Genomic DNA, 16,152 nt, shown 5'->3' on the forward strand with positions numbered 1-16,152 from the left:
AAGTATGAGAGTCACCCAGGGGACTGAAGAATGAATATGGGCCAAGAATGCATAACTCATCTGCTGGCCAGCAGTGATTATTCTGAGTGCTTTGTACCTGCTCTCTAACAGCCCTAGGAAGCAGGTTTTATTATTTGCTTCATTTGCAAATGAGAAAATTGAACCACAGAGTGGTCAAGAACTGGTTCCAAAGTCACACAGCAAGGAACTTGATAAAGCTAAGACTTGAACATAGGCAGTCTGGTTCCAGGGCCCAAATGCCTAACCACTAGGTTAGACTGACCCAGTTAAATACATGAAAGCCTGTCACAGAACTAAATAGAATAAGGATAGAAATAGTGTTTGTGGTATAACCACTGTGTGTCAAGGTCTGTATTAGACGTCTTTGCAAAATTTCTATACAGCCACAGCTACCTCATTTTTTTTCTAATGACAGTGAGGTTCAGAAAGATTCAATTGCTTGTTAGAAGTTGTAGAGCTAGAAAGTAGAAAAACTGAGTTTTGAATCCATGTTGGTCTGATTCTAAAACACACACCCTGGATTCAATGCCAAATAATCAAGATGATATTCGAGGGGTCTACCTGCCGAAATTGACTTATTGACTCAATACACCAAACCCTTCCTACATCAGGCTGGTAGAAACCTTTACCTTGTGCAGGCAGAGAGCCGACTACATGGTCCTTACACGAGAAGGATTTTAAAGAAGGTAACTTTGGCAGAATGCTGGCTGTCTACAGGCTATCTGGGGATGCTTGATCCTTTAGGTGAGGAGAACACAGAGTAGAAGAATATGGTGAAGGATCTTGGGGTTTTGCTTTTCCTTTAAGTAAAACTGTAGCCCTATGTCACAGATGTTTTCGTTCCAGCTTGACAAGCATTTCCCCAAATGATTTTCTCAAGAAAGTGTGCTGCTCCTGCATCCTCCACACTGAGCAGCACCCACTTCCTCAAATGCAAGGAAGCAGACAGTTAAAAAAAAAAAAAAGCTGAGAGGAGCGGTTGTTTATTACAACTTTGCCTCAGTGAGGCCTGAGATTCTTTCGAACAGGATCTCTGCTTCCCACAACTCAGAGCAAAGTGTCACCTGGGATATTTCCGCTAAAACTGAAAGAAGGAAAGCAGGTATCAGTCCCTGGAAGACTGTGGGTGGGGAACGAGGGGAGTTTGGGTGCCATCCCCAACTGACAGATGGATGGACCTTGCATCTGAGAGAAAGGAGGAGACACGTTGCAGATCAACTTCAAACCTAACCCCGGCTTGTGAAGCGAACATTAAGGGGAAAAGACAAGGCAGAGGACAAGATCGAAAAGTCCAGAAGAGCACCAACTGGGACAGACTGGCTGCTTCACCAGCTACTCACCCAAACCGAAAGCAAAATGTCCCTCAAGCTGCCAAGGAACTGGGATTTCAACCTAAAAATGGAGGCTGCAAAAATAGGTATGGCCCACGTGTCTTTTCATTGCCGCTGTGGTTCTTGTACTTGACCCCCGCCCCCATTTGCATGTTGGTTTGCTGGGAGCAAAGTCTACTTAAACATGGATCTTGCAGCAAATTTGAGTTTGGGGGCAGGAAATTTGCATTCAAATTAATATGCTGACACCAAGTTCCACCAAAATGTGGGGTGGGAAGGGGGAGTCTTCTTTCTTCTGGAAATCGTGGAGAAATGGCACTCCTTGGTGTATGAGATTGGGGTTCTTTGGTTGGTGGTGGGCTCCAGATCACACACTAAACTGAGTTTTCCTCTGTATATCACGGAAGAGCCATCTCCCTCTGGTTTGAAAACTCATCCACATTTTGAATGGCTTTTAGCAGGAGTTGGAAGGCTAGAGTCTTCTGAAAGCCTCCATCAGTGAGTAAGCTCAACAGTATCCTATTTTGTAAGCCCAGGGGGGCACTGTGGGGCTACCTGTAGCAAAAAGTAGACAGAGAGGACAAGACAGAGACATTTGCAGGTCTCTAAAGGAACAGAATGGAAGGGAACTCAGAAAAGTTGAAACAGACACGTGTTTTTAATTAGTTATCTTAAGGGATAATTCTGAGATAATCCGACCTTTAGTTCACACCTTTCCCTCTAGCGATGATGATACATTAATCTTCATCTTTTATTTAATTGTTATCACGATAGTCTTTATGTAAATGTATTATATGATTAAACTGATCACAGTAATTCAGGGTTGCATTTAGTGATGCCTTTATATCTATACACATATTCCAAATAGTGAGATAATGTCCCTAATATTGGACATAGAGAAATGTTAAGGTGTTTGTAACAGCTTGAAAGTCTTGCTTGGAGCAAGTTTAGGTTTAGTAGCATGCAGTTGGCATGCTACTAAAATAAGTGTTCTATTGAAAAGTCACTAGTGGGGAGTGACTGAGAAAGGGTTCGAAAGAAAACTGAGTACTCAGAGAAACCACTTTTCTTGGTAATTAGGGAGGACTGGCGCTCTCTAATCAAGTGGGCATCATCTTCTGCTGAAGTCATTTCAGAGAATAGGAATAGGTACTGTTTGTATCTCTTACATAAGCAAGAGCTCTTTCTCCTGTTGAAGTAAATATACTTGGCCAATGCTCACTCTATATGTCATAAAAATTCATTTTCAAGGTAGAACTCCAATAGCTCTGTTCCTTTGGAAATGTCCTGCTTCTCCTTACATAAGGTCATTCTGCTCTCTCACTATCTGTGTTTGAGCAGGTATTGGGGTTTTACTCTCCGTTTAAAAATGGAAAACTTGAGAAAATTCCTAGGTAAGTGATTTTTTTCCCCCAGGAATATAGAAAATTACCACATTAGATTCTCAAGCCTAAGATTAGTCTGTGTGGATTTCATGATTTCTACCAGCATTTCTTAAAGTGGGGTTCCATGGATACCCTTATTCTCAGTCCTCTCAAGTGCTGGCTAACAATTATAAACTCCTGGGCCCTCATCCTGATGCATGAAGTCAGAATCTCTGCAGGGAGGCTCAGGAGTTGGCATTTTAACAAGAACTCATTAGATGATGAACTGCTGCAGGTGCGGTGGTTCAAGTGTACTAGCCTTGGGGAGTTATCATTCAGTTAGCAGAGTGCCTAGTACCTGGACTATCTGGCCACACAAGAAATATTTGTTGACTGAATAAAGTTGGACTACCAGATGATATTACTTAGTATTTTTTTTTAATGAAAAAAAGTAATGATAATGAAATTTAGAGGAGCCTTTAACTTTATCCATGGCGTCAACAAGTTTGTTGCCCCGAGGGACTGGACTGCTGTGCACTGCATTTCACCAATGTGGTGGTATTAACTAGAATCCAGATCATGAGCTGAATTCTCAGAAAGAAGAGAGTCCATGACTCAATTACAGGACCCTGGGCTCCTCTTCAGCATCCTGTGTCCAGGTGCAACAGTAGGAACTAGCTTAATAGTTAAAGAAGCCACCTCCATTAGGAGGACCTGTGGAATTGGGAGTCATGTCAGGGAAGCCAATGATCTTTCATTTTTCCAGTCTGGGTAATAAGGAGTAGATCACGGTTTCTTGGCCTGGTCACTGTTGACATTTTTGGCTGGGTAATTCATTATGGTAGGGACTCTCCTGTGCATTATAAGATATTTAGCAGTGTCCCTGGCCTCTGCCCACTAGGTGGTAGCACCTCTCTATCACCAACCATTGTGTCAACTGGAAAATGTCTCTAGACATTGTTAAATATATCCTGAGGCATGGAGTGGGGGTGATAGTGTCCCTAGAGGATCACAAAAAGGGGTGATTATAAGGTCATTTGAAATTGGAACCTACAAATCACCTCATGATACACTCTCTAGCTTGATTTTTAGGAAGTTTTTATTAAAATACGACTTCAGGAGGATAGACAGTAGCTCAGAAAGATCACCAGGATGGACACATGCTGGGGAAATAACAAGACACTGACCCACTGTGTTGCCCAAGAAAGGGCCCTGTCTTCTCTTGAGTTTCCAGTTCCCCTTAACCCTGAGTGCTGATCCAGGGCCGGAGTGAAAGCAAAAGTGTCTGAGAGTGGGGGAGACTCTGTGCTGCACTCCATCTCGGAGAGCTGAAGACCCTTGGATGGCAGGATGGCCCTAGAGACCACCATGATGGATCTTGGTGCAGTTATGAGAGCACATGACACAGGCCATGTGTCCTATGGATCCTGATAGGAAAGAGGGGTTGAAAGGAAGAGGGAGATGCAGAACCAACCATCTTGACTTGAGGGCCTAGGAGCACATGTTTCTTCCTTTGATCCTTTACCGTTTTCAATTTTAGTCCAGAAATTAGAACCAAATTAGAACCTTCCACTGTGTTCACTCAGTTACTCAGATACACATTTGTGTCTTTCCAGCGGAATTGTCGTCCCTGGAAAGTAGGATCTGGCACATTTAGTGTCTTGCAATGTAGATGCCACATGGAGAGGGTATCAACCATCCAAGGAAAGTCCCCTCTGCTTTGTGGTTTGGGAGTTTTAGTTGAAAGATTACTGGGTGAATCTCAAGGCCACCCGTACTGAACTACTGCAAACACATCTTATTATTATTTTTTCTCAGATTCCCTAAGCCAAAATAGGAGAAAATGGAGCCAAGTAGGTAGATGATCCTAAGATACACAATGAAAGTGACTATGGAGGTGGTTGTGTTTAACTTTTTCCTCCTGAAATTTAATATAGAAAAAAAGAAAAGCTATTCAAAAACAGAAATTTATTCATTGTAGTCTCTAAGTAATGGAGTGAATAAAACCAATAATGGGTCCCCCCGACACACTTGATTTTCCATTTTCTATAAGCCTAATCATTATTTATTTGACGTAGTTTCTATTTTTGCCCTTTAAAAAATCAGAGTGAGGGGCTGGGGATGTGGCTCAAGCGGTAGCGCGCTCGCCTGGCATGCGTGCAGCCCGGGTTCGATCCTCAGCACCACATACAAACAAAGATGTTGTGTCTGCCGAAAACTAAGATATATATATATATAAATTCTCTCTCTCTCTCTCTCAAAAAAAAAAAAACATCAGAGTGAAAGTAATAAAAATATTTGGTACTTAAAACTATCATAACTCAATTTATAAAACCATAAGACTTTGTGTAATAAAGATTATTATTCTTGTTAAAAGAAGTCAGATTTGAAAGTATAGTTTTAGATAGATTCATATATAAATACATAGAGATAGATTTGAATATATAAAGAAGTCTTGGGAAATATTTAAAAATAGGTAAATAACATGAATAGGCATTTCACAGAATAGAAAATAACACTTGGCCAATAAAAATGAAAAGATACTTAATATCAATAACCAGGGAATGCACATTAAAAGCAAAATTACATACTTGTTCTCACCCACCAAATTGACTAAAATGACTGCTCATACAAATGTTGTCCCCCGAGTGGAGCAGCAGGATCTCTCAAGGCTGGGGATACAACCATGTTTAAAAACAGTTTGGCACAGCTCAGTAAAACCCACGATGCACAAATCCTACAAAGCAGCATTTTTCTCCTGAGACTATTCCGTAGAGAAGCTCTGTGCATGGGAACCACAATAAATGTGTAGATATTTTATAGCAATATTGCATGTAATAATGGAGACAGGAAACACTCCAATGATCATCAATAATAGGAGGGGCTGGGGACATAGCTTAGTGGTAGAGCACTTACCTTGCATGTGTAAGCCCTGGGTTCAAATCCCCAGTACTGCAACACAAATGCATGCACACACACACATACACACAGACACACACACACACACAAAATGGGAAAGTGACTGTAGCATCTTTTTAAGATGGAATACTGCACAAAAGCAAAGTGCAATTAATTGTAGCTATGCACTTGTATGAAATTGAATAGCAAAATCTTAATATTAGGCAAAAAAGGAAGTCATGGAAGAATAGAATGGAATTCTGTTTACCTCCCTATCTTCAGTAGTACATGAGAGTTTATATTACTGTATGCCAAATGAACAAAGAAACTCACATGTAAGTGAACACTCAGAAATCTATAAAGATTTATAACCTTTGTTAATAGCAGTGAGCAATAGGTAAAAATTTTATGGGTGAGATATACTCATCCACATATTTTTTTACTTTACAAGTTCTTTCCAGGTTTTCTATAACAAACAAATATGAGCTGCATTATTAAAAATACAGAAAGCTAAAGCATATTGCCCACGGCTCATCCAGGCTCATATTGGCCTATGTTGTTACAGAGGGCACATACTCTGTGGAAATTCAGCAGCCAGTTCCAAAGCCCTGGTCTAGCTGAAGAGATTCCACTAAGAGAGGGCCATACATGGTTTTTTCTAGACTTTCTGGCCTCCTAGTCTCATGAGACAAAGGCCTTTTTCAATGAGCTACATGGTTCCACAGAGACCAGGTCAGTCTGCTTGAGCATATTTTGTGCCTTACCTGAACTCTGAAATGCTGATTCCTCAGCTGGGAATCCTAAAATCATGCAGTCTGTGATGAGCTGATCTTGTACACTTGGGGAGTTCAGTTTTGGTGAAAGAATTCTTTATGATTCATTATCAAACTCAACATGAACTAATCCAGACCAGCCTGGATTCTGGACCTGGTGTAATGTGTTTGATATGGCTGATGTCACTGCATTTCCTGGTTCACTCCCAGGCCCTGATGGTTAAAGATCCCCTCACATGAAGGCTCCTTAATAAGAGCACGCCTTCCTTAAACAATGAACATGGACACAAAGGTGCTTTTTTCCAGTGCCCACACCTGTCTTTTTGCAGAGGTTACACCATTCTTCTTCATTTTAAAAATTTATTTATTTACTTTAGTTGTAGTTGGACACAATGCCTTTATTTTATTTACTTTTATGTGATGCTGAGGATCAAACCCAGTGCCTTGCACATGCTAGGAAAGCGCTCTACCGCTGAGCCACAACCCCAGCCGATGAGCTGATCTTGCACACTTGGGAGCTCAGTTTTTTATTGTTTGTTTGAGTAAAAATGTTATTGACTTACCTTTAGTCATAAATTAAATTCTTCTCATGAGAGACATGCTTCTTGCTGTCCAGGCCAAGAACCTTCTGGCTACCTGGGGAAAAGGGGTGGGTGTCATCTCTGTGCCTCCTGTAGCAGAATGAGGAGCAACCTGAGTGGTGAAGGATAGACAAAACTTGTTTTATAGTCACTTTTGCACAAAGTCCTGCCTGCAGACACAAGCATGGCTGACTTATGACTCTCTCTGTTAGATTGGGAGCCAAGTGCACTTGGATGGTCAGAATCAAGAGCTCAGGGGCTCTTGATGCGTGTGTCTCTGACCCTGGTGTGGGTATGCATATCCACATGCTACAGGAGCAGTGGTACTGTGTTCCTCTGTCTCATAAATCTAAGTGTATAAAGCACTTTCATGCATGCCATGGGGGAGCTCAATGGAGACTCCCCACAGCTGGAGGGTAGTCCTTGAGTAAGGAGTGCTCACTTTGTGGGTATCAGAAAAATCCTGGGACCGATGGAGAGAATGAGGTTGGTGATGATGGTCCTTTCTTATTCAAGGCAACTTGAAAGAAAATAATCTCACAGAAGACAGCATCATGGTTGAATATTCAGGGAAGCTGAGATAGAAGATGTGGGAGGGAGGGTGTAAAGAGCAATAGAGACCAAATGGTGCCCTGCGAGAGTGGGGAGCCATGGGGAGAGCCACAGAGAATGGGAGAGTTGGAGGGATGCCATCACACAGTATGTGATGTGATGGGATGACATGGGAAATTTTCAGAATCCCCATAAAGAACTAAGATATGAAAGTTACAAAGAGAGAAAAAGAATTTGCAGTTCTTGCCTCAGCCTTTTTTCTTGGAAAGCTTTCTTAAAAAACTAAAAACTGATTTCCAGAAAAATAATGGTAGCCATAATTTAGGCTGCAGTGTCAAGATTGTCCTGCTCACCACACCTGCAGAGCTCACAAGTTAAGTGGAGGCACAAACAAGGAAATTATCCCGGACAGTAAGGAAAGTCCTGTGATGAGAACACCTCTGGGAGCCACTAGGGGGCGCCAGTGAGTGGGAAATCTGGTCCCACCACACCTCTCCCCAGTGCCACCAATCCTTTAAGATATAGACCAGCATATTCTTCAGTGAGTCCCAAACTGAATTTTCTGTGCATAGTCTTTATCACCCAGTTGCCACCCACGCTTTGGTCACACTGAGCACATCCTATCTATCTGAAGTCCCTAAGTTTGCTAACCACTGGAAAGAGAGTATAATAATACTCTTCCAAACCACTGACACAGTGATGTCTGCAGCTTAGAAGACCATGGACTGCCTCTGGGGTGAGATCCGTGAATGCTTTTGAACTTGCATCATACAAGTTGAGCCTATCAACTAACTGACGTTTATTTTTTAATCAAAATAATTTGTTCTTCGTAAAATATGTAACACCACCATTCTATGCCTCATGGGAGAGAATAACCTCAAATTGCCTCAAAAAAAAAGTGGCATCATTGTATAAGCGCTGAACCATCTTTTCGATATTCTTGATAGGAGTGGCAGAAGCCAGGAGGGCTTGTGGTGTAGAACAGGGAGGAACAGTTTACCAGCTTGGGCCCAGATCACCAATTGAAAGCAAATGTGGGACAAATCGCTTAACTTCTACAATTAAGGTTAATAACACGTATGGTGAGAGGAAGAAAAGATTTCATGCACATAAGGCATATGAGGTGCTCAGCAAGCATCTGCTTCTTTTCTTTATAGACAATCTCATTTCCAACCTCGCATCATACCTGCAGCTGTGCTTGGACACCCTTATCTTAGCGGCCTCATAGGAGAGAGCTCCCTGGGTTGTGTTTTAATGTCACACCTTCAGTTTTTATCTTTACTGAAAGTCATGATTTCATGAAAGTTGCTCCTAATTGTGTTGGAAAAAATGAAAACCAGGACTGGATCATGCCAGGAACTCCTATGCATAACTCTGTGGGAGAAAGTTATTTGAGAATTCAGAGCCCCCCCAAAAAACTTCACCTCCTTTGAGGGACTGCTGGGCTTCCTCTTGTCTGACAAGGCAGTGCAACTCACTGGCTCTCCATCTTTATCGTGACTGCTGGGAAGCGGAGCTAAATTTGAAGCTTAGGCACAGTGACTTCCACCCATTTGATTTACATACTTACTGTCTTTGTCTTTTTCTCATTGAAAATTATTTTCTCTGTGAATATGAAAACCCCATCGTCTCTTTTAAGAATAGGGTATTTGTATGCAATATATCAACAAACAACTCCTCAGACATCCTGCAGGAGATTTCATATTTAGTAGAAACTGAGTGTTATGATTTTTCTCAGAAGGGTTTGAACAACATCAAAATGCTGAGGGTCATTGACTTTAGTTCAAAAAAGAAAACCCAATTCTATGATCACTCATATTCTTTCTTTGGAGTTATATAAAATTGTGGTGTTTTCAGTACATCCAGGCCAGTCACTTCATTTATTCATTTATTCATTCATTCAGAAAACATTGATTTGCTCACCTCTATGTAATGGGCAGTTGTTAAGGAGCATTCCCCTGCTGTGTCACTCAGGTTGAGCGTCCTCCCTCATGCACACCTTTCTAGAGAAAGTCTTTCTCAACTTTGCTACCACAACACACTCTCCATAAGCTCTGAGATCTCTATCACCAAGACTGTGACCAACTCAGGTGACAGCTGCTTCACTCTTTCCCTCCCCATGCCACTCATCTGTCCCCAATGGGCACATAGCCTGGATGAGGCTGGGACACTGTACTGCTGGCATCTGGCCCATGGCGCCTCAGCCATTTGTGTGCTTCCTTGTTGGTTTGGAGTTTCAGAGTGAAAGAGGAAGCTCTATAGCATAGAGTTCCTGAGTCTGATGTAGAATGATTTTCATATTTTAAAGTAGTTTCATAATGTTTCCTAAAAGGAATTTGCTGCCCAAGACTAACATAACTATAATGGAAGACGCCAGCAACAGTACAGTGGTTGGGAAGCTGGCTTTGGAGTCAGGTTGTCCAAATTTGAATCCCAGGATCACAATCGCTAGCTATGTGACCTTGGCCTTCAGCTTCTTCCACTGTTAAATGGGTGCGATCATAGTGCTAACCCATACAGTTAGGGTGCAGATTGAAAAAGACAATTTATGTCAAACTCTTGGTGTAACAGCTGGTATATAGCAAGTACCCATAAACATTAGCTGTCATTATGGCCACCATCATGGGCATAACTACAATTAGGTCTGACATCAATCAACCCCTTAGGATCAAGTCATTGGTGAAAGCCAAAGCCAACTGGGATAGGATTTTTTGTTTGTTTTGGTTCTTTCTTTCTTCTTTCCTCTTGGTCAAGTTGAGTTTGTCTTTCTTTTCTTTAGACATATGATGTTATAATATTGGCCTACTTTCCTGCCCAATTTCCATCCCTGACCCACAAACATAGCTGGTCTGTCGTTGACAGGTTGTATTTTGTTTCTTACTCTTTATTCCTCCAAATTCCACACGTTCAGTTTTTCCTTAATTCACGTGAATCTGATCAATTGTGTTGGTTTTCTTCTCTTTTTGTTTTGTGGGCTTATTGTTGCCAGTTCTTTCCCAAATCAGCAAGATGTCTGAGTTGTGATTTTTCTAAAAGTATAGGGATAGCCCCAGGTGAGTTTCCTGAAGCACCACTGTCCCTGTGCTGCTGTGACAGGTGTTATGTCCTCATTTCCTTTCATCAGGTGGGAAAACAGTTGTGCACTGCCTGGAAGACCCTCCTCCATGAGTTAGGAGCCACCTCCTCCAGAGCTGTTACCATCTCCTAGTGTCACATGTACTTGTGGCCACTGAAGAGAGGTTGAAAATTGCTAGTTTGGGTCTCCTTAAGGCTCCGTGGTTAGCTGTTTGTGATCACTTACATGGGGATTAGAGGAACAGCACAATGTTTTTTTGTTTGTTTGTTTTTTTCCTACTTGCTCTAAGAATCCTGCACCTGGCTTGCTCTTCATTTTCAGATTGTTATTTTTAAATATAATTGTGAGGGTAGAGGACATTTGAAAGGAGGTTCCCATCTTTCTTGTCCTCAATTCTTCTGTGAAGCCCCAAGGGTTCCTGTGAGTACATCCTTCCCCTCTCAGGATTGCTCTAGGTTTTATTCCATGCACCTTGTCACTTAAAACCTAGAAGTCCCCTTTGCTGGTGCAAGAGGCATCTTATCCTGCACACAACCCAGAGTTAGGCTGATGACAGATACACAGTTGTCTCCTCTGGTCCCTTCTCAGCACGGGTCCTCTGCTCTTTCCTGAATCCCAGCTGTCTTATCCTCCCTTTTGGCACTGGTCTTCTCCTTCTGAGCACTGCAAGTTTTCCCTCCCCACCAGGGTGACCAGCTGTCTTCCTTTGCCTGTTAACGTAGAGAGTTCAAGGACATGGGACTCTCAGTATAAAAATTAGTCATCTCAGAATCAGCTCTCTAGACCTGAGAATATAAGGTATTTTGAGAAAACAATTGCCATGATTTTGATAGGCCCTCTGTATGTTTCTTGAGCTGAATTTCCCATGAGGTCACCCCATTTTGGGTAAAAATGAAGTCAGGGAAAAACATCTTTAAAACAGGAACAGTTGTTCTTTCTAGTACCCATAGAATGTTATATTCTGTTCAACCCACTTGAAACTGTCATGCTAGCTTCCTCCATCTATTTTTAACAAATCTTTTATTCTTGCTCACACTGGAAGCTACACCTATCAGTATCTTTCAGGGTTCTTCTTTCCAGAATCACACAAAAATTCCTGCCCTTATAAATCTTCCATCTAGCTCCCTGGTTTGCCATTCTACTTCCTGGGGTTCTTTTTCTACTCTATTCTTCCTTCCCCGTCACTGTGGCCTCCACCCTCCCAAGTAGGATTGGTCCCTCCTCCTGTGAAACCGCACCTCAGTGCTCATTGTTTTCCGTTCTGGCTGACACATATTTGTTGGATACCTATTGTGTGCCAGACCTTGTGCTAGATTAACACTTGATAGTCTCACTAGACAGACTGAGGGGGAAACAGGGCTGTCCCACTAAAGAGAACCAGACACCACAAGCATAATCATCATTGTGACTTTTAAAGAGCTGACACAGAATTTGATATGTAACTACTGTAGGTTTTTTTTATTCCCGCCCCCCCCCCGAGCCACATCCCCTAAAAAATCTACGAGGGGTAAGTTTTTACATGCTAATTGAAATCCAAATGTTTCTTCCAAAAAAGAAATAGTTTCCAGTCCCAGATTGCTATTTTGACTTAGCGCCAGGAGAGGGCGCCTGCAGATAACACACTGTAGTCGCGTTTCTATCCATTAACTTTTATCTATTTGCCTTATTTCTCTCCAGAAAGTCCTGAATTGAACCAGTTCTCTGGTCAACTCAGAATTATCCCCATACCTCACCTAAAATGTATGTCACTATAATCAGGGGCTTCCTTCTACCCACACCTTTGCCTCTAATCACCCTTAGACATGGACGACACAGGCTCCACCTGGAGACTCCTGTTTTAGAACGTCCTGCTCTAGCCTTGCTCTAGCTGTTTGCCTCCCTGCAGGGGAAAGGAGGCAAGCCAAGGGACATGCCCACCCAGACCTGGGGCCCAGCCTGCCTTCTGAATCACCTTGGACTGTGCAATTCCCCCCACAGACGGCCACGAGCTTCAAGTGTGTTCCTGGGATGGTTGTCCCATGGAGGGTGGGTTGCAGGGAGTGGCAGAGCAGTTTGACTTTGGGGCTGAAGTGTCCATGTGAATGTGTGTGGGGTCCTTTCTATGCGAAATGGAGCTGGGGGTGGGACGAGCCTGGGTTTTAAGGCAGGGACCTCCCTTTGTATTCTTGCCATAGGCTCCCAAGTGTCAGTGCTGGACCTGGTCCCCTCTCCCTCTGCTGTCAGCCTCATTAAGCATTGCTGCATGCCACCCCCCAGGGAGTGCTAATCAAAGCCACTAGTCATCCATACCTCGCCAAGCCAAGGGGGAGTCCTCCATCCTCCTCTTACTTAATTATCCTGCAACATTTAATGCAGTCAGCTGTTTTCTCCTTAGAGTAGTTTATTTCAAGGCTTCCTTGATGCAACCCCCACTATCTCCCACCTTGGCTTTATTACCTGACCTTGCTGGTCACTTTCTGAGTTAGTTTTAATGGAATGTCCTTCTGAACCCAGACCTCTTAACATTGAGGTGTCCCAGGCAACGCTGTCTACATCACTTGTGGGGTTAGTGCAAAATGAAAATGTGGAGTCTCTGTTCAAAAGGCATTAAGGATTCCAAGATGGTGGCAGCTGCGCCTTAAACCAAGTACAGGGACTTCCTAAGTGCAAGACCCTTTGAAACTGGGCAGGCTACATGTCCATAAAGCTCGTCCTAATCCGTAGGCTCACTCCTCTCATCTTCTCTTTTTTTTTATCCAACCTCCTTACTTAGGTGATCTCAACCCTTCCGATGATGGCTTTGAACTCCACCCATACTTCACCCATACTTTTGTCACCAGCCCTCACCTCTCTTCTAGGTTCTGGGCAGCTCCTCATTCCCACTTGGATGCTTCATGGGATGCTCTCTCCCAGGCTGGCCAACACAGGATTCTGCATTCTCTCTTCCAGCCCAGCTTACCTAATTGGTATGAGCTCCTGCTATTCATCAGCTTGCTTAAGCTAAAAACCTAGAGTCAACTTCTGCTCACCTTTTTCCTTCCCACCCCACTGGAAAAAACACTTTGGGGTTCATCACCAGTCCATGTCTCCAATTTGATCCACTCCATTGTCTCTGGTGTTATAAATCCCATGACTTCTCACAGTCTTTTGTTCACTAACCTTCCTGCCCTCCCCTATTCTTGTTCTGTACTATATATTCTCCATACCATGGCCAGATCCAATGGCTTTTAAAAGTAGAAATCAAATGATGTCTTCAAACCATCAGAGATCTTAAAGTGAAATTTAAACTCGGGATCCCCCACCTGTGGGCCAGGCCCCTGACCTGTCCCCAGACCCATGTGCTATTCCTCTGCCGCTCTGACACTACACTGGACACACCAACTTTCCATTTCTGGAAATGGTGCTTGTGGCTATCTCAAGACCTGTCTACTGTGCTCCCTGAAACGCCCTTTCCCAGATCTTACCATGGCCTTTCCTCCACTTTAGTTCACTTTCCCTCCAGAGAGGTCTTTCCTGACCACAGGATCTAGCAGAACTGCAATCCTTCTTCTGTCTCTTTATTCCATCGTCTTACTTTGTTTTCTCCGTAATGCTGCTGAGAAATGACCTCATTTGTTTTCATGTCTTTGCATGCAACAGTAGTCTCCTTGAAGTCAGGACTTTTTCTCTCTTGTTCACTTTTAGATTAGGCAAAGAACAAGAGCAGTGCCTGTCATACAGCAGGCAAAAAGATTTTAGTGGAATTGCTTAGGTCTGGTCTCTGCCCTGCCAACTCTCCTCCACTCCAGTGAAATTAAAATAAGACAAAAGCATGCTTTTTAAAAAACATTATTTACATATTTTCTGTCCTGATTAATGACTGAGCAGTGGTTTAGTAGAGAGAGATGATGATGACTTTCTCATGGAAGGGAAGTAGGTAGGACTTTCGGTTTCTGAAGCTAAGTTAGAAGAGCACATGGGTGACTGACCTATTCCCAAGGGAGGTCGGGTCTCAGTCATGGGATTTATACTGCTGAATAGGGTCACAAAGGGGTGGTTCTTGCTTCTACAATCAGAAGTCTTCCTGGTGACTAAGGCTAATGTCTGGGCAAAGATTTCCCCAGTTTCTGACTCAGGGAACTCGGGGTGGCGGTTCTTGCTCACCCACCTCCCCTCCACCTCTTCTCTCTGAGTGGACATTCGTTCTTTTTACCCTTCAGGCAGCAAACAACATAGGCAACTTGAAAGCTTTTTCATATTGAGGGCTACAGGGAAAAAATGAGCACTTTAATTTTTTTTTTTCTTCCTTAGAGAAAAATACAATTCATATTTTACTAGTGAGCATGAGAAAAATAACTACTCAGGAAATACAGACCTGGAGCTCCATATCAGTTTTGTAGTATGGTCAGTTAGCTGAGATGAGGGGGTGAGGGTAAGTGAGGGTGACCCCACTGATTGGGAGGGGGCAGGAATTTACTGTCCTTTCAGTCCCTTCACTTTGTCCTTATATCATACAGGGAAGGCAAAACTACCCTTCCCCCTGCCATCTATAAGGAGGCGACCTCGGGACTGCCAGGAATAAGCAAGATTTATAATGAGCAAGAAAATCAGTTATGCAAATCGTGGAATATAAGTTGTGGCTCCATTTGTTTTATAGCGATTGTCTCTGGTGTTATAAATTCCGTGCAAACTTCTCCTTCAATACAGAAATGAAAAAGAAATACTATGAATTTCATTTCAAGGAGAGACCTGCTATTCCTTTTTCTAAGTTACCTGGAACCCATAGCCATTTATTGAGTACGCTTCTGAGGGTAGGTGGCATGATTACCCCTTGACAAGCCAATGTAATAGGTTTCTTTGTGGCTGTTTTCCAAACTCCACCTTTCTGAGGGTTCCCAGCCCAGTTTGTGTGGATGGCCACAAGCCTGAACTTGATTGACAATCCTGTCCCTACGACATGGCTGACTGGAATAGGGTGAACAACTGACTTGACCTGAGTTTACCTCTTTTTTTTGGTCTGAGGTTCCTAGAGAATAGACATTTGGAACTGAATCCTGTAAATCAGAGGGTGTTAAGAAAAAGGCCCTTGAGCTCTTCTGAGGACTCAAAAATCTGAAAAATATGCCTCGATTTCTACTCTTGTTGAGCCATGATTTTTCCTCAAATTTTTATTTTGTGAAAGAATATGCTATCCTTGAAAAATTGTGCCTACGTATACACTATTTATACATTGAGATTTCTTTCCAATGTTTTGACATGTTGGGGCCAGATAATTCTGTTATTGGGATCATCCTGTGCATTATAGGATATTAGCGGTGTCCCTGACTTTACCCACCTAATGCCGACAGCAGCCTTCTCAGTTGTGACAAACAAAAAATATCTCCAGACATTGCCAAATGTCCATGGCCAGGTGGGGAAGGGTGTATAAACCACCCTCAGTTGAGAACCATTATCTATCTATGTCTCTATCTAGATTAAACCAATTTGATTGAGTACATTACCTGTTTTTTAAGACAATGAGAAAATAAAGGCTTGGAGAGAGTATGTAAAGTGCCCAATATGAACACAGCAAGGTGTGACAGCACCAAGACTAGATGT

General features: G+C 42.7%; 1 protein-coding gene across 1 annotated transcript in view; it reads left to right on the forward strand.

Moving 5' to 3' along the window:
• Positions 1 to 1,002: 1,002 nt before the first annotated feature.
• Positions 1,003 to 16,152, forward strand: part of Arhgap25 (Rho GTPase activating protein 25) — a 98,908-nt gene continuing 83,758 nt past the window's right edge. Inside the window, exon 1 of the mRNA XM_027934612.3 lies at positions 1,003 to 1,438. Coding sequence (XP_027790413.1) covers positions 1,378 to 1,438 — 61 coding nt within the window. The 5' untranslated portion in view covers positions 1,003 to 1,377. The remainder of the gene's footprint in view (positions 1,439 to 16,152) is intronic.

This window comes from Marmota flaviventris, chromosome 14 (genome assembly GCF_047511675.1).
Source record: "Marmota flaviventris isolate mMarFla1 chromosome 14, mMarFla1.hap1, whole genome shotgun sequence".
Lineage (NCBI taxonomy): Eukaryota > Metazoa > Chordata > Mammalia > Rodentia > Sciuridae > Marmota > Marmota flaviventris.